The 25,405-nt window shown below is 40.2% G+C and overlaps 1 protein-coding gene across 1 annotated transcript in view; it reads left to right on the forward strand.

Moving 5' to 3' along the window:
• Nucleotides 1-3,951: 3,951 nt before the first annotated feature.
• LOC309709549 (uncharacterized protein) overlaps nucleotides 3,952-25,405 on the forward strand; it is a 144,863-nt gene continuing 123,409 nt past the window's right edge. Inside the window, exon 1 of the mRNA XM_082538223.1 lies at nucleotides 3,952-4,998. Coding sequence (XP_082394349.1) covers nucleotides 3,966-4,952 — 987 coding nt within the window. The 5' untranslated portion in view covers nucleotides 3,952-3,965 and the 3' untranslated portion in view covers nucleotides 4,953-4,998. The remainder of the gene's footprint in view (nucleotides 4,999-25,405) is intronic.

A 25,405-nucleotide genomic window follows, 5' to 3' on the forward strand; every position in this document is an offset into this window, starting at 1 on the left:
GCCCCATCTTTGGTGAGCCATGTGAATTGTAGCCTCCTGTTTCCTGTTCTTCGCTTACAGGAATGACCCATCCTGACCTTCTGCCACTACAGCCCAACTCTTTCAAGGTTCAACGCTGTACATTCAAAGAGTGGTTATGTGAATTACTGTTGCCTTCACTCAAAGCAGTCAGGCCATTATCTGACCTCTGGCATCAACAAGGCATTTTCACCCAGAGAGCTGCCGCTCATTTGACATTTCCCTCTTTTGGACCCCTCTCTGTAAATCCGAGAGATATGAGGTGTTGGAAAATCCCAGCAAGCAGTTTCTGAAGCAGACTAGCACCGTCAACCATGTCATATTAGAAGTCAACTAAATCTCCTTTCATTAGCATTCTGTTTGAACTTCAACAAGTTCACTTGAACATGACCATTTGTGTAAATATACTGAGTTACCGTCACGCGACTGTCTGATTAGATGTTTGTGCCAATTTGCTGTTGAACAGCCATATCTAATGAGGTGACCAGTGAGTGTAATTTCACTAAGATGCCAAAGCTTTGTAATGGCTTACATGATTGAAAAACCCAAGCTACCATAGGCCCAGGTGGATGGAGAACCTCTCATTATGTTCTCCTCTCCTTACTGTGTTTAATACTGCTATTTTTAATTTATTTTGTGTTTTTTCCTCTTAGGTTTTTTTTCATACCCTTTCTGCGGGTACACTATATAAACTATATGGGCCATACCTCTTAATCACTGAATTCACGTATTTTCAGTCCCAGTGTCCTATTGTAAAAGTCACGCCCCAAGCTATGCAATCTGCAAATGAGCTATTAGATCTGAACTGTGTTTGATGTCCTGTTTTACCTGGCTTTTAAAGAAACACCAACATTAGTGGTGAAAAAAAAGTAGACCACATTAAAACACATAAATCAACAAGGCATTTCTCAGGACAGATAGTGTCTAATATCTCAACTGCTCACTAATTTGACTGACTGAGATTCCAGATACACTGACTCTAATATAAGTGGCCACGGGAGAAACTGGTGGCCTGAGGGAAACACACACCGAGTTAGTAAGTGAAGGTTCATTGGTCATGATCAGGAACACCCTCAGAACGTCAAATGACTGCTGATGGCTGGATTTTTGTTTTGAGCTAAACCTGAAATACTTTTGTAACTAAAGCTTAGTCTAGCCAAAATCCTTTGCTTGATTATTAAACTTTTTTTCCCCAGCTGAAGTATAAAATGATTAAAAGGAAGAATTCCCCATTGATTTCCTGTTGGAAGCATCCTGAGACATGTTTTGTTTATTGCTATTCTGCAAATCAGTGGAGCACAGCAGGAAGAGAGCAATTACAAATGCAAATTCCCAATAAGGGCCTGGAAGGTATGTTGAAAGGTCCTCCAAAGGATATAATTACAGCCTGACTTGATTACATATAAAAAAGAGATGAGGAAGAAATATTGCTGAATTATTCAAGCAAACAAAAAACCCTCCAAGCCTGTGAGAAGGAAGAACTCACAGGCTTGAAGAAGAAGAAGAATTTTTTGTCTATCCTCAACTTAAAGATTGACATCAGTGCAATGATTACATACAAATCCTATCTTGATTGTTTGCCTAATGCATTTTTGGTTATTTCTCTCTAAACGCTTCATGTTCCTCATCAAAAATGCATCTCCACTAGAGGAAAATCATATCTTTTTTTTTCCAATAAATGAAGCTAGAACTGAGTTTTTATGAGGCCATCAAGCCACATTATACATTTTTTATTACCACTCCCCCTAACATTAGCTGAGATTAATGTGAAGTGGAGTCGTTGATTAAACTTCTCTCCAACTGGTCAGGAGTCACCATCAACCTCTTCACTCTTCTCTTCAGTGCCTGAACTGAGATGAGCGAGGCTAAAGTAGAATTTATTTAGTGTGAAACACCACAAGAAACCATTTAAACCCAAACCTTTGGCTTGGGTGTGTCTTTGTCATTTTGTCATATATTGGCTTTGAATGTCTGAAATGATTATTAACTTATACCCACTTCATGATTTTAAATTTGTAAAAAGGGCAGGGCAGCCTGTATCTGCAGCTGCTTTCTAAAGAATGTATTTATTCCATTGTATTAAATTAGTTTTATATATATATATATATATATATATATATATATATATATATATATATATATATATATATATGGGTTGCATCCTTCTCCCATATGCTCTTCCAGTATTGCTCCGTCTCCAGCCTTGGTGGTGCTGTTCTCTTATTGTTCCCTTGCCACTGAGAGTACACCTTTGCTGGTTCTGTGGAGAACAGCTGGTTTATTCTCCTGCCTTCTATCTCTCTGGTGTACCTCCTCAAGCGGCTGGCCAAGGCTGTGAGTCTTTGCTTGGCAGTTTCCAAGGCCTCAGGTATGGACAGCTTGCTGTATTTCTTAGGCACCTTATTTGTCGCACCTTGCTGCAACTCCGTTAGTTGGCTAACCTCCCTCCGTGCTACTTTGATCTTGCCCTCTAGCCTCCTTCTCCATGGAGGGTACTGCCCCTTGTCGCTTTTCAACTTGTAGCCAAGCATCTCACTGATCACTGCTGCCGTATTGTAGATCAGCTTGTTAGTGTCGGTAATCGTGGTTGTAGGTATTGCCCGTAGTGCTGCATTAACATCATCTAGCAGACCTTCTGAGGGTACTTCACGTAATCTTGGTAACCGGCTACGGGGGATCCAGGTTTCAAGCTTGGCCATGACGGCAATGCTCAGTGGCTAGAGGATCTGAGGGCAGACCACAGCGACCTCCCTGAACAGGGTCCAGTAACCATCACAGTGGCAGATATCCAAGAAAGGGTCTCCAGTATGAAGAGTTGGACAGCACCAGGGCCCGACATGGTTCACGCCTACTGGCTGAAGAAGCTGACTGCACTCCACGAGCGTCTGGCAGCACAAATGAACCAGCTGCTAGTTAACGAGAGACACCCGGAATGGCTAACTGAAGGCCGGACGGTCCTGATCCCCAAGGACCCCAAGAAGGGACTGGTCCCCTCCAACTACCAACCAATAACCTGCCTCAGTACTACATGGAAGCTCCTGTCAGGCATCATATCGGCTAAGATGAACAGGCACATGGGTCAATACATGAGCGGGACACAGAAAGGAATTGGCAAGAATACCAGAGGCGCAAAACACCAGCTACTGGTAGACAGAACAATCAGCCGAGACTGCAAGACCAGACTGACCAACCTGTGCACTGCCTGGATTGATTACAAGAAGGCCTATGACTCAATGCCCCACAGCTGGATACTGGAATGCCTAGAATTGTACAAGATCAATGGGACCCTAAGAGCCTTCATCAGGAACTCAATGGGGATGTGGCGTACAACACTAGAGGCCAACTCCAAGCCCATAGCACAAGTCACCATCAAGTGCGGGATCTACCAAGGAGATGCTCTGTCCCCACTGCTGTTCTGCATAGGCCTGAACCCCCTCAGTGAGATCATTAACAAGACTGGCTACGGATACCGACTACGGAATGGAGCAGTTGTCAGCCACCTCCTGTACATGGATGACATCAAGCTGTATGCCAAGAGTGAACGAGACATCGATTCACTGATCCACACTACCAGGCTATACAGCAATGACATTGGAATGTCGTTCGGACTGGAGAAGTGTAGTCGGATGGTATCAAAGAGAGGGAAGGTAGTCAGAACTGAGGGGATTGAACTACCAGAAGACAACATTGCAGACATAGAGGACAGTTACAAGTACCTGGGGATCCCGCAGGCAAATGGGAACCATGAAGAGGCCGCTAGAAAGGCTGCAACCACCAAGTACCTGCAGAGGGTCAGGCAAGTCCTGAGGAGTCAGCTGAATGGTAAGAACAAGATCCGGGCCATCAACACGTACGCCCTGCCCGTGATCAGGTACCCTGCTGGGGTAATAGGCTGGCCAAAGGAGGAGATACAAGCCACTGACATAAAGACAAGAAAGCTCCTTACCATGCATGGAGGGTTTCACCCCAAGTCCAGCACCCTGAGGCTGTACGCTAAGCGGAAGGAAGGGGGCCGGGGACTGGTGAGTGTCAGCACCACAGTCCAGGATGAGACAAGGAACATCCAAGAATACATTGGGAAGATGGCCCCAACTGACCGAGTGCTCAGTGAATACCTCAGGCAGCAGAAACCCAAGAAAGAGGAGGGAGACGAGGAACCATCATGGAAGGACAGGCCCCTGCACGGTATGTACCACCGGCAGATAGAGGAGGTGGCTGATATCCAGAAATCCTACCAGTGGCTGGACAAAGCTGGACTGAAAGACAGCACAGAGGCACTAATCATGGCAGCACAAGAACAAGCTCTGAGTACAAGATCCATAGAGGCTGGGGTCTATCACACCAGGCAAGACCCCAGGTGCAGGCTGTGTAAAGATGCCCCAGAGACAATCCAGCACATAACAGCAGGGTGCAAGATGCTAGCAGGCAAGGCATACATGGAACGCCATAACCAAGTGGCCGGCATAGTGTACAGGAACATCTGTGCCGAGTATAACCTGGAAGTCCCGAGGTCAAAATGGGAGATGCCCCCAAGGGTGGTGGAGAATGACCGAGCTAAGATCCTGTGGGACTTCCAGATACAGACGGACAAAATGGTGGTGGCTAACCAACCGGACATAGTGGTGGTAGACAAACAGAAGAAGACGGCCGTAGTGATCGATGTAGCGGTTCCGAATGACAGCAATATCAGGAAGAAGGAACACGAGAAGCTGGAGAAATACCAAGGGCTCAGAGAAGAGCTCGAGAGGATGTGGAGGGTGAAGGTAATGGTGGTCCCCGTGGTAATCGGAGCACTAGGTGCGGTGACTCCCAAGCTAGGCGAGTGGCTCCAGCAGATCCCGGGAATAACATCGGAGATCTCTGTCCAGAAGAGCGCAGTCCTGGGAACAGCTAAGATACTGCGCAGGACCCTCAAGCTCCCAGGCCTCTGGTAGAGGACCCGAGCTTGAAGGATAAACCGCCCGCAGGGGCGTGCTGGGTGTTTTCATATTGGGGGTGCAACGATACACCGATCGGTTCGGTTCGATACTTTGGTGTCACGGATATTTTTCGATACAAAAAAATGTTCATGCTTTTTTAATTTTTCATTTATTAAAATTATAAATATATATTTTAACTCAAACGTACAGTTTTTAAATTTAATGTTGCTGAAACAGCAAAGGGATAAAATAATAAATCTATCTGATTGAGGAATCACTCATCTTTGGAAAAGAGAGTTTATTACAGAGAAATGGCTCTTTCCAAAATAAAAACTATACTATACGCTTCTTCTGGGCTATATTCTCAGCAGCATATTAAACATATCAGGTCCCCATAAGGAGAATCATGTGCTAACGGCTGTCTAAATGACTCGGGTAAAGTTTGTAGCATGCGTGCTTCTTGTTTTTGTCTGCTTTCACTTGTCTTTGCACTAGGATGATGTCGGCGTAAATGTGCAGTCATATTCATTGTGTTCCCACTAGTGCTGTCAGCGCTAATCTGAAATTACGTTAATGCCACAACACGGCAAATCTCCATTAACGAGCTACCGCAGATCGCCGGTGCGTGGGGCTGGACGGCGTCAACACGTTAACGAGCTAACTGCGCTAACGCAGTAGTTCCCACCATGTAATTGAGCATTGCGTGGCACATCCGACATACTGTTTTACTTTTGCCCATGACACGCTTACCTTCAGGGTCATACTTCACATGAAGACCAAAATAGTTCCAAAGGCCAGATCTGAATGAGGGTGGGGGAGGTTCAATTTGCCATAGCTTCTGTCTTGCTAGCTTGCGCTACACTCGGTGGATCTGCACTCGACAGTGCAGCCTAGGCGGAGTAGTCGAGCGCAGATCCACTGAGCTCTCAACACAGACAGCATTGTCAGAAGAAAAGTTGATAAAATAAATTAAACATTTTGTATTGTTTGATACATATGTGTACCGAACCGAGAGCACTGTATCGAACGATTCAATATCATTTTGTTTGTATCGAAAAAATATTGAACCGTGACACCAAAGTATCGAACCGAACCATGAATTTTGTGTATCGTTGCACCCCTACTATATATATATATATATATATATATATATATATATATATATATATATATATATATATATATATATATATATATATATATAAAAACCACTGAAAAGGTCAAATCTGGTCTAATTTCAAATTTCATTTGACCACATTCCATTAAAATTTACATACACAAGCTACATACATACAGAGTGTAGTTAAAAGTATGTTACATGAACAAGGCAACACACCACAGCATTTATAGGCTAAGCTACTTTGCAGTGCTGGTCCCTAGTTGGCCATTTACAGACTGCATATAAAAGCCTAGTGGTACGTGGATATGAAACTGGAAATTCTTATTGTAAATCAAGCTACATCGTCCAGACTGAGAGGGGGTGGGACCATCAGCACACAGTTCAAGCATCTGGGAGGCATGCAGAACTTGCACATCTTTAAAGGCACTGTTACTGAGCAACATGTGCTACCATCAAGACAAGATCTTTCAAAAGGGCTTTACATCTGCCACTCCAGCACAGTCATTAAAAGTTTTATTCTCAAAGTTCTTCCCAAAATGTTCATAAACATTCTAAAAAAGCAAATAAATGATGCAGAGTCATAAATATGGCCCTGTCATAACTTTTTGAAGCAACATTTCTCAGTTTCAGAATCTGGTATTTGGTTTTTGGATAATTTGTTGAGGATTTACAATATATACATATGTATATACTTGAATGAACTTTACAGAGTACCAGTTTCTTTGGAAATAGAATTGTAGGAAACAATAACACACCGTTTTACTGAGGCTAGTTTACACTATTGGATAAAACTAGTCTCAGTAAAACCGGACCTTTACTAGATTCCTGGATGCTTCTGATGACCTGAAGACCTTATTGCTTAACTTCAAACTTTTTTCTAAGCTCCAACTCAGCAAAACTAGCCTCAGTAAAACTAGACATTAAAGTGCTGAGTTAAGTATGTATTAAGGCTATATCTTAGCTTGTCTGATTTTTAAGTTTTTCAGTGGGGTTCTTCCTCTATAGGAATATGAAATAGAAAACTTATTTAAGGCAAAGCCATGTCAAGGAAACTCAAGTTATAAAGAATTAATCTTATGCAGACAACAGAGGCAACAATAGTGGGCCTCACTCAAAGAGGATCTGCGGGAAGGGAGAGTGCTAATGGATGTTTCTGTCAATTTCTGGATGTTTTCACAGGCTTACCTGTCCCGGCACAGTGCTGGATCAAGAGAGGGGGGTGCTGGTGGGCAGAGTTCAGAGATAGAGAGAAAGCAACTCAGCAGAAAGTGGGAAGGCAGGCAGGTGGATTCCAGGTATGTCACTGTTTCAAAGGAGAGTTTCAACCAGTATGACAAGGCAGTTCTGAGCTGGCTGTGACTGTTTAGTTCTAGAGATTTATTAGTCTTTTATTTATCCAGGTAAAAAATCTCATTGAGATTAAATATTTCATTTCTAAGAGAGACCTGGTATCATGGCAACAAAAGTCAAAATACATGTACTTCATAAGTACATAACATTGAAAACAAATACAATATTGTTGTTATGTTACCATACAACAGATGGTAACAGGTAGGTTTCTTCAAAAGGGAGAGGCAGGAATTCCAGAGAGTTACTAGACGGAAGAAAATATATGGGAATAGCTTTTTGAACGTCAGCAGCTTTAGTGACAAAACGTTGCCCAAAGGGCGTAGAGACAACGATCTGACGGAGAATCACCGCCATAGCCGAGCCTTAAGTTCCCCAGCAGGTGTGCAGCAGCGAGTACGGGAAACAGCAGCTCTGCCCAGCTCTCCACCTGAGAGCGAGAGCAAGAGTGAGGGAGAAAAAAAATGAAACGGGGGGAAAAAAACCCAGCCTGCCCCGGATCTTACCCATACCATTAAAAAAAGAGTCTTTAAGGACTATCAAATCACTTTTATCATGGCTCTGCTGATTTGTCTCACAAAATGCCAAAAAAATGAATAAAGAGATAAAATAAAAAGGAAATAAGGAAAGGAAAGGAAGTTCTGTCAAAAATGAAAAAATTCTAATGACCTTTAAGCAATATTGCAGAACTTTAATTTCTACATTTCAGTTGTGCTTAACAAAAGGAGGTGTCCGGTGTATCAACACAGAAATAGAGAAGATTAATCTCTGTGACCCATTTGGAGCAGTTTATGTGTGACTGAAGAAGTCAGTGTGACCTTTGGTGTAATGGTATGAATGCAGATAATGATGCTCTGCAGGGAGCCTCGTGTGTAAATTAGGGCTGCTTTTCAGTTTGTTATGGAGCATAATCAAGATTGTGCTCTGGCACCTCTGGATGGAAATTAGCATGGCTGAGGCGGTGAACTGTGAAGGGCTGGGGCATCTCGAGGACAGGTGCTCGCTCATACAGATAAGCTAACTCACTGATACACTTCCCATGTGCACAGACACACTTATTCACTTTGAGACACATGCACTTGACCTACAGTGATGTTGTTCATCCAAGGTCTCGCTTCCTTTGAGATAAAGAATTCGAAATGTCGAGGGAGTCCAGTGACGTTTAGATCAGCAGGTACTTTTTAAACAGGTTACAGCAAGTGTTTAGTGTTGATTCAATACTAAGATCCTTTAAGTTGAAACCTGTAGTGTTGTGACTTCCTCTGGCAACGAGTAGGCAGGAGTAATGTTAGTGGGACAATGGTGTCCCACTAACTGTATTTGCATTAAAAAAGCCTGGCAATAGATTTACACCTTCATGTTGCTGACTCTTTTCTCAGGGATTCATAAGTAAAGTTATTCCTGCAGATTGTCAGGCTAGTTTTTTTGTTTCTATCAGACCTTCTATACACCTTATTCACAGGAGACAGGTACATGGCAATTAGACACCAGCATCCCTCACTGTACAAGTGTTTTATCTGCCTCTCTCTCAGCTTATAATTAAACTTATTTTTTGTCCACCGTACTGCCAATTAAATGTTTTATGAGAACAGAAACTCCTCCTTGAAATGTTGTTTTATGCTGCTGTAAGAAAAATGTTTCAAGCATGTATGTAAATGCCTCGAAATGCATCGAAATGGCTATGTAAATTGAGAGTTTGTATAATGGAAAATTATGCATGTGAGGATGGCAAGCATGCTCGATACACTTTTAAACAGAAGATTGAGGCTTAGAAGTAACACGAAGAGAATGATGCACACATCTCTTCCTTCTTATCAACTGCCACCCTCCTTGATCTGGCAAAGCCATGCCGAGGATCAAGCTGCCCTCTTTTCATTACCCATCATGTCAGAGTATGTCTCAGCATCTGACACCTGCACACCAAGCCCCCTGAGCCTCTGCTTTTTACACTGCACCTATTTTCACCTTCCCAACTGCCAATTGCAACCCCCCAAATCCCCCCTTCCACCTCCACCCTACCGCACTACTACTACTCCTTCTATTTGAACCTGTTATATTGCTCATTCAGCAAATTACTATTCATGCATGGAACAGTTTCTGCTTCAGGGATGTAGTCATCCATCTGCACCACTTTATTGTTCACTCACAGCACAGCTTTTTGTGGAGAAGGAAGCATATTCTGTTCATGTCCACTCACCCTCAGCATTCCGGCAAAGGAGGACATGGTTTATCTGCCTGCCCTGCAGCGTGTTACTCAACAAGGACCTAGAGATGTTGTGTCACCTGAAGATGTGTATGAACTTGGTCCTTCTATTAAAGCAGTCCTATTGTTTTTGCCTTTTTCCCCTTAATCTGTTTCTGAGATAGTGCTGGAGCTGTTTGAGAAACAGAGCGGGGGAGAGAATGCTAAGAGAATTTGTTTTGTCTCCATGCCAACATGTGGGGCCAGAGGTGGATATTTTAGCATTACAAAATATCAGTGGATTAAAAGATGGCCTGCATGCTGCCAAGGAAGGGCTTTAGTAAACTGAGTGGAAAAATACAGCACCTGTAAAACATGGTGCAATACATACTACAACATGTCAATTTTTTTGCGGGAGTTCACTGTTTGTGTGTCACGTCTTTTTTCATACAACTTGCCTCACATTTAATTTGTACAAATCGGGCAGATATTTTTGTCCAAAGCAGTGCACGAAGGCGCTATCTTCCAGGAGAATTTACATGTACAAAGGTGAATAAGTGCTGTTGGAAGAAGTGCCTCATTTTTATTATCAAGTGGTTCGAAGGCAAGAATTAGATTTTTCTGGGTTTTGCTAGTCATTATCCTTAGGCCTTCCAATTTCTGCCTTTCAGAGATGTTGCATTATATGTAAGATTTTTTTCTGTACCTCATTTCTGCATAGCAAGAAGCAGAATATGCCACAAATTAAGCTAACATGAACATTGCCCTCAAGTAAGCAAGTCTGAGAGAAAAAATAGCAATTTTAAGAGAGACCTGTGGTGACATGAAACAGCAATAATAAGTGTTTTTAGAAAATATAAAAGAGAGAATAATTTCATCACCTCGTGTGCAGTCAGTCATACTGCAGACAAAGCGAAGCCATTCACTTATCTTACATCACTTTAAAGCTGATGGATGTTAGCTTCCTGACCTTCCAGGCTCCTGGTTACCCAAGTGACCCTCTAATGTATTACCAGGTTATATTAGTAGCTTCATTTGTTTACATGAAAGCTGAGAAAATCTTATCTCAGGTCCTGCCCATTTTTTGTCATCTGCAGTTATTTTGGCCATGCTCACCTGAGTGTCACTTAGTCTATGTTGTTGCCATGTGGGTGCAAATTACTTAATGTTTGTAGCTTATGGCCCTAGTCACACACACACACACACACACACACACACACACACACACACACACACACACACACACACACACACACACACATATTAAATCTATTATTTCAGGCTCACTGAAACACATCAGGCAGTCACTTTGGAAAGGTTGAATTGTAACAATGAAAAATAAGAATTTTTATATAGTTTGCTCATTTTGTACAAAGAACATTTTTTGGTTCTTTGTACAAAATGAGCAAACTATATAAAAATTCTTATTTTTCACTAATCAATATGAAGAAGAATTTTATGTGTTATGTTCTTCAGTTTCACTCTGAATATTTAAACTCAGGTTACCTGAAGTAGTTTCCGTCATACTTACTGAACAGTATGTAGTGAACCTTGAACCTTGAACCTTGAAAGCCAAAAGCTAATCTCTGTGGGCAGCAGTTTCTGTGCTGTTTTCAATTTCTGTTTGGCCGGTCATTATGTATTACAGTTTTTTACAGACGCTAGGACACATTTCTCAATACTTAGGTCACTTTTGCAAAACACTTCACACAATCCTCCTAACTGACCATCAGCTTGGCAAAGCAGTTCATTTCACATTCAAAATGCACTACAACTACCAAAACACTTCATTCAGGTCTCAAATAAACTCATTCTTCCAGAACACTAGCAAAGGTTGACAGCCGACAAACACACTTTGTCACCCACAAAACAATGACCTAAAAAACACTAACAACATGTAGCATTACACAGTGTTTTCTTGTGTAAAACAAGGACACATCTCTGTTTATAATTTCAATATATGTTACTGGAATGAATCAGACATCATGCAGAATTCGTTAATATTTGTTTCTGTATTTTTATTTTTTTGCACTAAGTAATCCCAAAATACAAGAATTTGTATACACACCATCCACTGATACACATACAATAGTAATGCTAATCTACTCGGTCTTCTCCATTTGGCCACAGGTTCTCATCCACATCACATCTCATGTCATCTAGGGTAATACACCTAGGAAATAATCTTCTGGCATGCCAGAATTGAAGGAGTTGAAAAATTGAAGGAGTAACACCTGTGTAGATGTTCATCTACAATGAGAATCAGCTGTGGCTGGTTAAACTGCATTTTTAGATTTAAAATATGTTTCAATAAAATATTGCTGTTGGATTTTGCTGTCTTTTTAAGTTTTGCATTATGTTATTGTTTTGGCCATAAGTTTAACAGTTTTGAAAACAGTATGTAAGCACATGCAAAATGTCCTGTCCGTACAAAGATTTTTGGCAGTTGTTGTGTCTGAGTGAGAAGATAATTCATGAAATTTGAGAGATGTAGTCATTGAATGCATTTTGTGCCAAAACAATGATAACTGATCCTCAGTTTAGCCCACATAGACTTCTGTTGTGCTCACTGTGTGAGGAGTTTTGCAAAAGTGACCTAAGTATTGAGAAATGTGTCCTAGCGTCTGTAAAAAACTGTAATGGCACTAAATTAATATTAACTTATAAAAATGAAACTTGTTGTCAGTTGCTGTCATTCTTTTGCTCTCCACATCCAACAAATCCTTCCTCAGATATCACTGATTAATATCAACACAAGCAGGCTAAAAACCAGAATGCTTCAGGTACGGAAAATCTTGCCCCTTTTCTATAGATTCATTTACTGAATGCTTCAATAAAAATCTTTTGCAATGAAACATTGTTGTCCCAATGCTTAGATGATGTCATTTAAGTTTGTTGATGTTATCATGAAGCCTTAAATAGGGACTGGAACTGGGCCACAGAAGCACAAATTCGAAGCAACAAACAAAAAAGAATACAGCAGCTTTATTATAGTGGTGTTGCTGTCAGATCATATTATTATATTTATAAGTTCAAGTTCACGTAGATGTCTTCAGCTGTAGGCATAATATTTGTTCTCTCTGTAGTATCATGAATACAAATCGCCATGAACACACATGCACACAGTTTTGTTTGTTTTACCTTCACTGTTTTGCATTTCAATTTGACATTTGCATTTGTTTTAAATTCTTGAGGGTCAAATATTAAAAACACATTTCATCTATCATTGAAGCATCTTTCCTGCACTCTTAGTTCTGGTAATGGGATACACTTCCTTCTTGTTATCTACCTCATCTGCTTACTTAACTGACCCATCAAGTCAACTCACATCAATTTAGTTTTACTTATATAGTGCTAAATCACAGCAAAAGTCACCCAAAGGTGCTTTGCATTGTAAGCTAAATACTATGCATAGTTTTTAAATCAATACACCCACAACAATTTATGTAAGCATACAGTACTTAATAAATGTTTACTTTATCCCACCTCAAAGCAATACAGATCACATATATGGTTAATAGCCTTTTAGGGTTTTTTTTTCCCCTGGAGGTGTCTATGGGTGTTTTTTGCTTTCATTCAGTTGTTAACTATAAGCATCAGTGTTCAGAATCTCACCTCAATGCATTTGCATTGTTAATGAGTTAATGAGATGTTTCGTTCTCTGATCCAAAGCGTTTGTCTTCCATTGTAGAAATACCATTAATCCATTACTTACAGGTGGGTATTAAGTCCATGTGACACCTTTAGTAGTGTGGGGTGTACAGTTCAGTTTTAAGAGCAAAGACTCACCCTCGAGAAAAAGGAAGCGGGACAATGCCATCTTGGCCCTAAGCACTGTGGATATATATTTATAGTATTTACCAATTGTGCCCAGATCTTTTCGTCCAGCTCCTGTCTGTGTGCTTTCATTGTAGAACTGACGAACTCTTGGAAAGATGGCACTGATGAAGTAAATGAGAAAAAAAGGCTGCGGTATGCCAACTTATTAGCTGAAGCAGAGGAGAGAGGATGGGATGTGAGGGTGGATCTATTGGAAGTGGGCTGCAGGGGCTTTGTTGCCAGCTCAACCATAAGGCTCCTGAAGGAGTTGGGGATAAGAGGGCAGGCTCGAAGAAAGGAAATAAAAGAGCTTGCCACTAACACAGAAAGGAGCATTCATTGGCTTTGGTTAATGTGGAAGACAGTGTGGACTGCAAAAGGACCACGTGAAACTACCATGTGACACGCACCAAGGTCTGATCAGCCTGTGGTGGGCCAGCCTCGGATGAGGGTATGTTGTAATAAACACCCAAAACACTCAATGAGTCCGGGGTATACAGATGATGTGTCAAACTGTCAACTTACAGAAGAGCTGCGATGTCCCATGTGGATTTGTAACACCTAAGGCCAGTCGAAACACATGATTAGCTGGAGTGCTTGCCCCAGTTCCAACCCACCCAAGAATTGTTCTGATTATTTTAGGGATTCTAACACCCAGTGCTATCAAGCAATGTACACACAAAACATGCTACACGCATGCATATATGTGCTACCACAAGCTGTATAATATATCTTCAATCACAATGTACACCTGCAAGCAGGTGTTCTTCACATAACAATACAGATATAGACTCACATATACATAAACACGTGTATGTGAAGTTCAGAGAAAAGCGAGGTTGAAAAGAGAAATTTGTGTACTCATGGCCATGTCAATGGTCATTATAAGATTGGGGAAACCTGCAGTTAGCTGAGATTGCAGAAGTCACTTGGATGTGACGAAACATTTCTCCAATTAAAAACGTTACGTCCAGATGAACAGAATCAACTTTTTGGCACCAGGACTTTTCTTATTGCTTGCTGCCAAGCCAGTCTGAGTGAATGGGGTAGAAGGGCCTTAGTTAGGGAGGTGATCAAGAGCCCAGTGGTCACTCAGACAGAACTCAGATTAAACCTTTATGGTAGGGTGGCCCGACGAAGTCACTCCTCAGTAAAAGGCGCATGAAAAAGAAGGAATTACTCTTGGGACCACTTTGCCCAACAAAGTATTGAGAAAAGGCCGTGAATACTTCTGTTTATGATATATATACTTAAAGATATAATATAGAATACAATCATAATGATAAGGATGGTGTTATATGGATGAAAAATGGCACTCAACAACCCACGATATAAAAAATATCAGTGAAAATCCGTAAGGGCAAAGATGGCTCCTGCTCCTGCCCCAAAGAGCCAATCAACAGCTGATTCAGAAACATATGAGCCCATTGTGTTGTGGGACTGATGCAAGCAAACAATGGAAATTTATGACCGTTTTAAATGCTGGTGGACCTATACCTTTTTATACACTAATCAGTAGATACATGTTGTTATCACTTTTCTTGGCTTACTGTACCTATAATAAAATGGTGTATAATTTAAATTACACTACCAAGTTTAAAAAGTGTGGTAAAATAACTTGCCTGCTGCTACAGTAATGTGGGGAATTTGCTAATAACGACATTCATTTTGACTTCTTGACATTTTATAAACAATTTATACATTATTTTCCGCATGACTATACCGAATCTAAAAACTAAAGGCTCCTTTTCCCATTACTTTTTAAAAGAACATTTATTACACAAACATTGTTTGTAGTATTACAGTACGAAATATCATTAAGCTGCTCACATGACACGCAAAATAATTCAGTTGGAACAAAAATTGGATTCACATCAACTTGCTTTATCAACTGCCATGATCATCATCTGCATTTTCTTAATAGGCCTGTTCCTCTGCAAAATAAAGAAATTTCACTCTCACAAGCGTGTTCACTCATTTTAAGGGATGACATGCTTCTAATGAAGATGACATTATGCCTTGCACAATGGAGATCCATTTAGACAAAAATGTATCTGTCACCCTGAACACTCATTTATCAAGGAAATAGTATGCATCTGTGTATATGTGTGTGTGTGTGTGTGTGTGTGTGTGTGTGTGTGTGTGTGTGTGTGTGTGTGTGCCTGTGTTTCCCATTACATGACAGTGAAATTCTAATAAGCTGGTGTTAACATGTGACTATACATCTAAAGCAAGTAATGTCGATTTATATTAGCACCCCACACAGACGAAGATCACAAAAGCTTTATAGAGCATACATTAACAGAAAAAAATAACTGCATATGTATATATATATATATATATATATATATATATATATATATATGCACATTTATATATTACACAAACCTTTCAAATTATCTTAGTAACAATATACCTGTTAAAAATGTATACTACATAAAGTATCTGCATTGGACCCGAGCCACACAAGTCTAGAGACAGTGACCAGTAGGTATTACCTGACCAGTTGGATAGCTCCAGGTTGTTGGCAGTCTAATAATAAAAATGGTTGACATACGAAAAATCTCCTTGTGATTACATAGTTTACATGGAAGCTGGTAACTTGTCTATACACGCAAACTGGCAGCTGTGTGGGAGCATAACTGTGAAAAGTGTGATGCAAACCACAAGCAGAGAATGTTTTCCTTCAAAGTGAAAGTTGTGCTTTACTGCTGCTACCAACCTGCTTCAAAAGTCAAGTTTTTAGTTTGTTCTCTTTTTCCAGTTTATGTCGTACTTTCTTAATTTTTACAGTCACTGCCAAGTTGGTGAATGTTTATAGACGCATCAGCATTTTCCACACAAACTATGGGCAAGGGGCCAATTTGTCAGGCTCCAAAGAAAACACAAGAAGGTTTAGGGTGCAGCAAGCGCTTTGCAGCTGATTTCATGTAGCAACAGACAGCAACCTCCAGCAACCAGAGCAGCGACAGGAGGTTCCAAGGGGACTGATGACAGGCCTCTGTGTGACAGTTGGTCAGTTAAAAGAATCTACAGAATCTGAAAATATCGGTAGAGCAGTCCACAGGTCAGACTGTAAAGCTCAGTTAACTCATCTTTGGATGGTTACACGTGACAGATGTGTATTTGGACTAACTAAGCAAAATGAGGGATGATGAAGATGACACGTGCGATGATACGATGAGCGTTTGCATGCTTTGTATGGAAAGATCACAATTTTAAATTATATCCTGAATGCAACTTGGAGCCCTGTGAAGAGATATAAATAATGGGGTGATATAATACTGTCTGTTTGTCCTATTAAGTACTCCAGCACGAGCATTCTTGATAGCATGCAAGTGATCAAAGGCTGACTCACTAAGTGAGAAGAAAAGTGCATTAGAGTAATCAATGCTAGGAGAAATAACAACATGCATAAGCGTCTTTAGCTCTTTGTAAAATATAGGTCTCAGTTTATTGATCCCAGAGAAAAAAACAAGTTCTACAATCAAAATTAACCCCCATTTAAACATACATATATAGTGTACTATGTAGTTGTATTGCACATCTAATGTGATGGTGATTATGGTTTATGTGCATCTTTGTGTGTGTTTCGGAGAAACTAGGGAACACTCATGGACATTATTGGCCACGACAGCTCTGGAGCTGAGCCCAGCCTTGAGCCACGTTAACTGATGCGTCAGGTGTTAGCATTTCTTTTTCCTACCATCTTGTCAGATCAACAGACAGATACAGTAAGTCAAGCTGTGCCAAGCAAATCCAAACCAGGCCTTTTCCACTCCACTGCTTTCAGCACACCAGTTTCTGCACTTGGTCAGCACTGACTGTCCCCCACCCGCATATTTTTGGGGGCTGTCAGAAGAGCACAGGGCATATCTAAAAGAGGCAACAAATTGGACAAGATTCTGAATCAGCTACTGGAAAAAGGATAAAAAAAGAATCTTATTGATTTAGGTTACTTTTATTCAACAAATCAGAATAATCTGAATCTTTACAAGGAACATTTACCTGAATTTATCATTTGGAAATAAATATTCCTAGACCTATATAAAATCTTTTAGAAATGATGCTATTGTGAATGGAGTGACAGAACAGATAAGAAAAAATAGATAGAAAAGACGTGTGGTATTGCTCGACAAAGACAAATCCAGATCATATAAATTCAGCAACGTTCATTGCTTCAGCAATAACAGGAGAAATGAAATAAACACTACAACCACTCCATTCACTGGTGTACTGTCGGGAAGGACAATTCCACTCTATCGTATTGATCTAACTATATTGCCACAACATGCTCCAGTGCCTTCCTTACATTTGTAAATGGATGAGCACTTGTAATCTCTAAATTCAGACACAGATTGCAGCCCTTTTTCACCAAAGGTTTATTGCTCACAAACGTAATATATTACAACAGCGCATCATGTCACACTTGCCTCAGGTACAGCAATGTACTGATTAGCAAGAGGTGATTAGGATGAGGATAACACTTGGGCCAGACAGTATTTTGTCATGATTCTAATCCACGTGAAGATTGCATAATTAATCAAATAGTTTCTGCCTGACTATACACCACAAGGTGTGACTTAGGCATTTCTAGGTTGCAAACTAGAAATCTGATCCACTTCAGCATGTGATAGCAGAGCTAGGTGGTACCCCCACCCCCTCCCCTGATTTGGATGTTTATATCCAAGTCAGAAGAAGGAATTGTTGCCTGTCATATGTCTACGAGGGACATCATTTGTAACACTGATGATATTTTCATTTTCATCTTAGCTCTTTGAACTTCAACCTTTTGTTAGTTGGTCTTTCACAGGTGATTTCCGATGTACTGCAGGGACTTAAAAAGGAGAAGAGGTAAAAAAAGGTTTTTCTTTCTTGCTGACTGGTAGGAGAACAAGTGAGCAGCTGAAGGAAGCTGAAGCTGTATACTGCATTGAGGATTGTCATATGATGTCATAGACACATTACTCAAGAGTTGGCAGCCATATTGGATTTGATACAACAACAAGTTGCAAGGTGTACTGCCCCATGCAGGGTTTCCTGGTTGTTACTGGCTGTTGCTATTTAAAACTGGTTGCAGAAGCTGCTGCACCAAAATCCTCCTAGTTATAGCTTTCCTTGCAATGCATTGCTTGCAAGGAGATCACTACAGTTTGCTTTTGATTATCATATCTGTCTTTTAAATTCACGCTAACTACTAGCCAAGTGGTAGTAAAACTTAAAAAAGTATGATGCAAAACCTGAAATGGAGGAGACTTGCATTTAAAGTAAAAAAAAAACTACTTTAATGTTGCAGCCAATATGTTTCAAAGGACAAAAGTTTTACTATGAAGGCAAACAGTCTCCATTTTTGTGTCAATCTTAGCTAATTATAGGCCAATCCAAACTTCCTTTTCCTGAAAAGGAAGAGGGTGTCCTGATGGTCATACTGGTGCTCAAGCACCCTCTGGGAGCACCCTCTGTCCTATACTGGGAGACTTCAAAGCTTATAGACATAAGAGTGTACAAAAGTGCACGTGGCACCAGGACATCCTAGGCCACAGGTCGATGATCCATTTTGTAATCATGTCGTCAGAGCTGCGGCCATATGTTCTGGACACTCGGATGAAGAGAGGGCCTGAGCTGTTAACTGATCACCACATGGTGGTGAGTTGGATCAGGTGGTATGATATGGATCAGGTGATTGACACATGGAAGGATCCTGGACAGACCTCCACAAGATCTTCAACACACACCAGCGGCAGAGCTTCTACAGCATTCCGAGGAATACTGAGGACACTGAGTCCGAATGGACCCTGTTTTAGCACCTCCATTGCTGAAACAGCTGCACTGAGCTGTGGCCGCCAGGTGGTTGGCGCCTGTCGTGGTGTTAATCCCTGAATCAAATGGTGGACACCAGAGTTGAAGGGAGCCACCAGTCCGAAGGAGGAGTTTTGGTTAGCCTGTGGGACTTGAAAGGCAGCTGACAGGTACCAACAGGCCAAGTGGAATGCGACTCAGGCAGTGATTGAAGCAAAAACTTGGGTGTGGAAGGAGTTCGGAAAAAGACTTTCTGACTGCCTTGAAGAAATTTTGCTAAACTGTTAGGCAACTCAGAAGAGGAAAGCGGTGCTCTACCTGCATTGTGTATAGTGCGGGTTGAGCACTGCTGACTTCAACAGAGAAAATTGTCAGGTTGTGGAGCAATCACGTCAAGGACCTCCTTAATCACACTGGCATGTCTCTTCCTTGGCACTCACGCCTCCTTAATCGTACTGGAGGAAGCAGAGTCTGGGGAGGAGGGAGACGATCTCCTGGGGTGAGGTCACTAAGACAGTTAAACAATTCCTTGGTGACAGGGGCCCTGGGGTTGATGAGGTTCGCCCTGAGTTCCTGAAGGCTCTGGATGTTGTAGGGCTCACTTGATTGACACGCCTCTACAATGTTGAGTGGAAATCAGGGGCAGTACCTCTGGACTGGCAGACTTGGGTGGTGGAATCTTTAAGGAAGGTGGGTAATGGATTCTGCCAGTGACGCCCTGTGTAACAAATTCTATTGATAATTTTTATGGATAGAATTTTCTATCCATAAAAATTATGGATAGACCGCTTGGGTGGTCACAGAATCTCATCTCTGCTTTTGCAGAGGATGTGGTTCTGTTGGCTTCAAGTGAAGGACTCCAGCTCGTACTGGAATGGTTCATAGCCGAGTGTGAAGCAGTGGAAATGAGAATCAGCACCTCCAAATCAGAGGCCATGGTCCTCAGCTGGAAAAGGGTTGAGAAGAGAATGGATGGATGGACGGACGGATGGATGAATGGATGGGTGGATGAATGGATGGATGGATGGATGATTTGTTCTTGCATTTGCACAATAACTAAGACCCGTTTATGTATTTGTTACTTGTAGGCTGGACTATTGTAATTCATTATTATCTGGATGTCCTAGAAACTCCCTGAAAAACCTTCAGTTGATCCGAAATACTACAGCAAGAATACTGACAGCCATTAGAAAGAGAGAGCATATTTCTGCCATATTGGCTTTTCATCACTGATTCATAATCTGGCTCCATCATATCTTAAAGACCTCTTAGTACCGCATCACCCCAATAGTGTGCTTCGCTCTCCTGGCTTACTTGTAGTTCCTAGCATATTTAACAGTGGGAAGAAAGGCAGAACCTTCAGCTTTCAGGCCCCTGTTCTGTGGACCAAGCTCCCAGTGTGGATTCAAGAGATGGACGCCTTCTGTACTTCTAAAATCAAGCTATCCAGCAATCACTTGCAACCAGTCGGGGAACATTCATTTTTCCCTTGGGTTCACTGGGCCAAAATGACAGAAAAGTTAACATCACATGTTTAGTGGTCATATGTCTGCAAAAACCTCAGTAACAGGACAAAGATGATCAGACAAAAACACTGATACTGAGAGTGATACAGTATATACAGTATATTCATGGTGATATGGGTAGTTGTTATTCTCATGGGAGTGAGCAGCAACAGTGCAGATGACTGTGTGGTGAGGTCAAAAGAAAGTGTAAGACTGGAAAGATAGAAAGGGAATGCAATCATTGACACATAAACTGAATGTAGCTCCAAGACCATTTGGTTGCTTAAGAAAAAGTCCTTTGTTGTCTTGTACATATATCTAGTAAGATCTCTCTTTACCATTTCTCACTGCACTACATATATAGAATACATTAAATAATAACTTATGTGAACGATGCATGGACACAAACATGCTACTTGCTAATACAAACTTTGTCAGAGACAATATCAGATTTTTAGAGTTCAGACAGTCAGATCATTTCTTCAACAAGTTAACAGGATCTGAACAGGATCTGATATCTTTCTTTCCTCCCAATCGACAATTTCTAAAGTGCTAATGCATACACAAACACCTGAACAGACACACACACACACAGAGGCATTTGACATCCCCAGAGTCCGCCATTATACACAGCTTCATTTGAACACAGTCCTGGGGATGAATAATGATGCAGAAGTGTGAGCACTTTGTCTGCTCACAGCAAGAGCAGCTCAGCTTACTTTCTGAGAGGCTGTCAGGGTAGTCAGCATTTCTCTTGTCATTGGACAACAGCACCCTGCTCTTAACATAAACCAACACAGACACATTTGCATCAGTATACACAAGGGACTTTTTCTGCCTACATCTACTCCTGAAACATTAACCCTTGATATTCAATATTTATTGCAAACGTAACCTCTTTGCTACCAATGTAGCCTTATCTTATAGAAAATGTTTGTATTTTTAAAGATATATAAAATATAAAAATGTTGTTCATGTAGGTTTTTAGCAAAATGACAGCAGATATTGGGGTGGACGCCACAATTCAACTTTTTTGCACATAACAGACATTTGTGAAGTTTGGAATTAGACAGATGTGACTTTGTGGTGAGAAATCCTTAACAGTGACCCTTCCCATAACCTTAACATATTGCGTCCTTACTCTGTCCAAACTGATCTTATATTAAAGGTTGAAAACTCAAGGTGATTTTCAAAGCCTAGCTAGTTACACACATACACACAATATGTGTCTACCCTGGACTCAGTGGGAGCCACTTTTTGAAGACTTCTTATTTGTATTTCAAGGTTGCACACTGCTCACATTGCTGGAGGGCAATGTCTTTGTGTTGATGGCACATTGGAGTTCATGGCAGAAACAGTGAAGTCACTCTGCTGTAAAATGAACAGCAAAATGAAAAGTTTGTAATTTCTTTAATAGTAAATGTAGATTATGTTTTTGGCTTCTATAGAGGAAAGATGGGCATGCTGCAGAGAGTGCACTGCTTGAATTAAATGTGAGACCGTATTATTACTTGAGAGACATTAAATTATTTTCCATTTACTGCAGTTTCATTTGCAGTGGGGTTTTTTTTTTTAGGTTTTATGTTTTCATTTTTTGAAAAAAGTAAATAATCCATCATGCCAACATTCAGAAGATAAATGCTGGCTAATAACACTCTCAGGAAAATAGCTGTTTTTCCCCATAATTTCTTTTTTGTGACAATCCGCATTTTCATATTTTCCTCACAAGGAATGCAGAATCTGTAGAAGAGGTAAAGAGAAAAAACTTCAGGTTTTGCTTTAGGAAAACATACCAGAAATATGATTTCAGGGTTTTTAATTTAATTTAATTAATTTAATTTAATTTCATTATCTTGCACAAATGAGTCCTCCAAAATACACCATTTGAGAGCAGTTCAGTAATTATAAAATGCAATCATAAATGTCTTAGGAAAATAAGGCTCTGTTATACTTTTCAGCTGTGCCAGTCTTTCTAATATCGTGTACCTCGTCTGAATGCGGTAAACACCATCAATCTAGGTTAAAGAAAACATGAAAATTACAGAAACCATCTGAGGCCAGTAATAAGATATTATTTCAGTGTTCAGTGAAAAAAATAAATAAATAAATGTGCTACTAAAGTTAAAGAAAAAAAAGTCTCATTGTCTGTTTCATGGTGCATCATGGGTTCTTGTGCTTCAGGCATCCAGTCACATCATTTTGTAACTCTGAAATGTGGCACAGCTGTCGAAGCTAACAAAACTCCTCGAGTGTGTAAAGAGGTGATTAAATACACTTTCTTCTGCTTTATGAGACTTTGACGCGATACTAAGTTCATCTTCATTCACTGATCCTCAGGGCAATTTAAATGAAAGTGTTGAAAAGGGGTTATTGAGGTCAGGAAAGCAAATTTAAGAAATAAATATGAAGGTAATAAATTAACAAATAAAACGTATGTATCTTCATCATTTCGAACTTATATGTTTGATCTCCAAAGAGTTATAAGAAGTATCTTTTTTTTTAAAGAGAAGAGGATTTACAAAATGCATCAATCCTGGTGTTGATTTAGGGTTAAAAGGACAAAATTTGTGTATTTAATTATGGTTACTAGAAAATAAAAAGGAGTAAATACGTTATTCCTATAATTTACTCACTTTGTCATTGAAAAGAGGAATGAAGTTGTCATGAAAACTGTGGCTGTAAGATGACTCTAAGAGCCTACTTGTTTTTTGTATTTTGTCCTGTACTTTCTTATTTAACTCCTACTGCTCCTCTATATGACATGAGGGGGGCTATAGCCTATAATATAATAATATATAGCCTAATATAAATTTAAAGCTATTTATACATGTAAATGTCTTTTCTTCACACAAACAAGTTACATAATGTCAAAAAACAACTAACTTTACCTTTCTGGGAATTAACATGACATTTTTGTTTTAGTCAAACATAAGATTCAGACTTGGAGATTGTGGCGGAGCCTTTAAAAACATTTTGAAATGGAAATAAAAGTCATGTTTTCTCTATATATCACATGTGTCTACAGCAGGTAGTGGGCTTTTTAATTACTTCCTCTTTTTCTAATTAGCAGGCGTTCTTGGAATTTTGTGCTGACAAGAAGAAAATAAACATTAGCAATCAATTATAAAGGGGTGTAGCTTTTGAAGCTCAAGGAAAACAGCAAAATGAAAAGTTTTTTCATTTCTTTGTTTACAAAAATATTAAACCTAAGCATATTTCTGGAGAGCTTAGCTGAATCTGTCATCTAGAAAGCAGTCATAGCTGACTTCTCTTTTTGAAACAAGTCAACCAGAGGTCACTGGAGCAGCGGTATTGCCATAGAAACTCATTCTGCGTGATATGAAACAAACATGGCCACCATGGTCATCCATCATCTCTCTAGTGAATCCCATCCATCATCGCAGACGCATGCTGACATCCACTTTGCTCTGGTTCCTCTCGGCTGGAGTGTGATTGGACGGTGTTAGGGAGCTGAGCTGCCTAAGTACACGGGTGCTTTCATGCTTGCAGAGCAGTGAAATGCCCAAACTGTACAACCTGACAGAAACACACTAATTTAGAAATCTATAGAGATGGGATTCATCAACCTTGGAATTCGGTTCACAAGAAAGATTTCTTTTTTCTCCTTTCAGACAAAAAGCAGTGTGATGACCATGAACACAACAGTAAAGTATTTTCTGATACACACCAGTGTATGTGGGTTTTTTTGTTTTTGTTTTTTAGGAAGATGAAAAATTCACTTTACCAGAGTTTTGGTGAGAAACATCAAAACTGGATAATTCCTACAGGGAAACACGTTACTACAGAAAATTTCAAACCACGTTAATAGCTCAATGCACTCCCCTTTCCTTCCCTTGAAGTTCACAAGCATTAATACATACTCAAAATATAGTTCAAATGTTGAAAAAATACATTTATATCTGTAGTAAATGAAAAGCAAATGTACTTTTGTTCAGAAAAAAAACTTTTTAAAAGTTTGTTCGTCCATGCATCCATTTACCCCGTGCTGGTGACTTACAAGAACTGCTATATCATTTTGCAGTCATGTAATTATAAAAAGCCATCCATCCATCCATGCTTGGTTTTTGTTTTATTTAAATTTTTCTGTTGGGGGAGGGGTGGTTTTAAAATGGAGTTTTGCAGCAATCTGACACTTCTAAGGCAGGAAAAAGAAGAAGGATGTGATTTAACAGAGAAAAGTGAACAAAAGCACTTGAGTTACAGATGCACACATGTCAAAGTTTCATCACAATGTCAGCAGACATTTACTGTAACAAAGTGACAGACTCAAAGCTGATTCCATGAGCAACTTACATTATTTATCTCTGCCATTAATAGTAAAAAGAAAACTACTGATGCTGACATTTCCTCAGCTGACAACAACAGTGCAAAGTGCCTTTTCTTTTCAACTTTCAGATAGACTACGTTTTTTCAGAGATGAAAGCAGCATGACTGGACCAGAACCCATCAAGGCATCCAGATAAGATCCAGCAGGAGATAAGTCAGAGTGAGCCCTTCATACAGGGTACAAAGAAAAGAAAAGCGCCAGTTTCAAATGCTTTTCTTTGAAATTCCACTGAATAAAATGACATTTGAATAACATAGCTATCTACATCTTTGGGAGTTCTGGGTTGTGAAGCTGGTTTTTATCACACCTCATTGTCAAACCATCTCCATAGGATGAATACCTAAAACA

This window comes from Aulonocara stuartgranti (genome assembly GCF_965226115.1).
Source record: "Aulonocara stuartgranti genome assembly, chromosome: 7".
Classification (NCBI taxonomy): Eukaryota; Metazoa; Chordata; class Actinopteri; order Cichliformes; family Cichlidae; genus Aulonocara; species Aulonocara stuartgranti.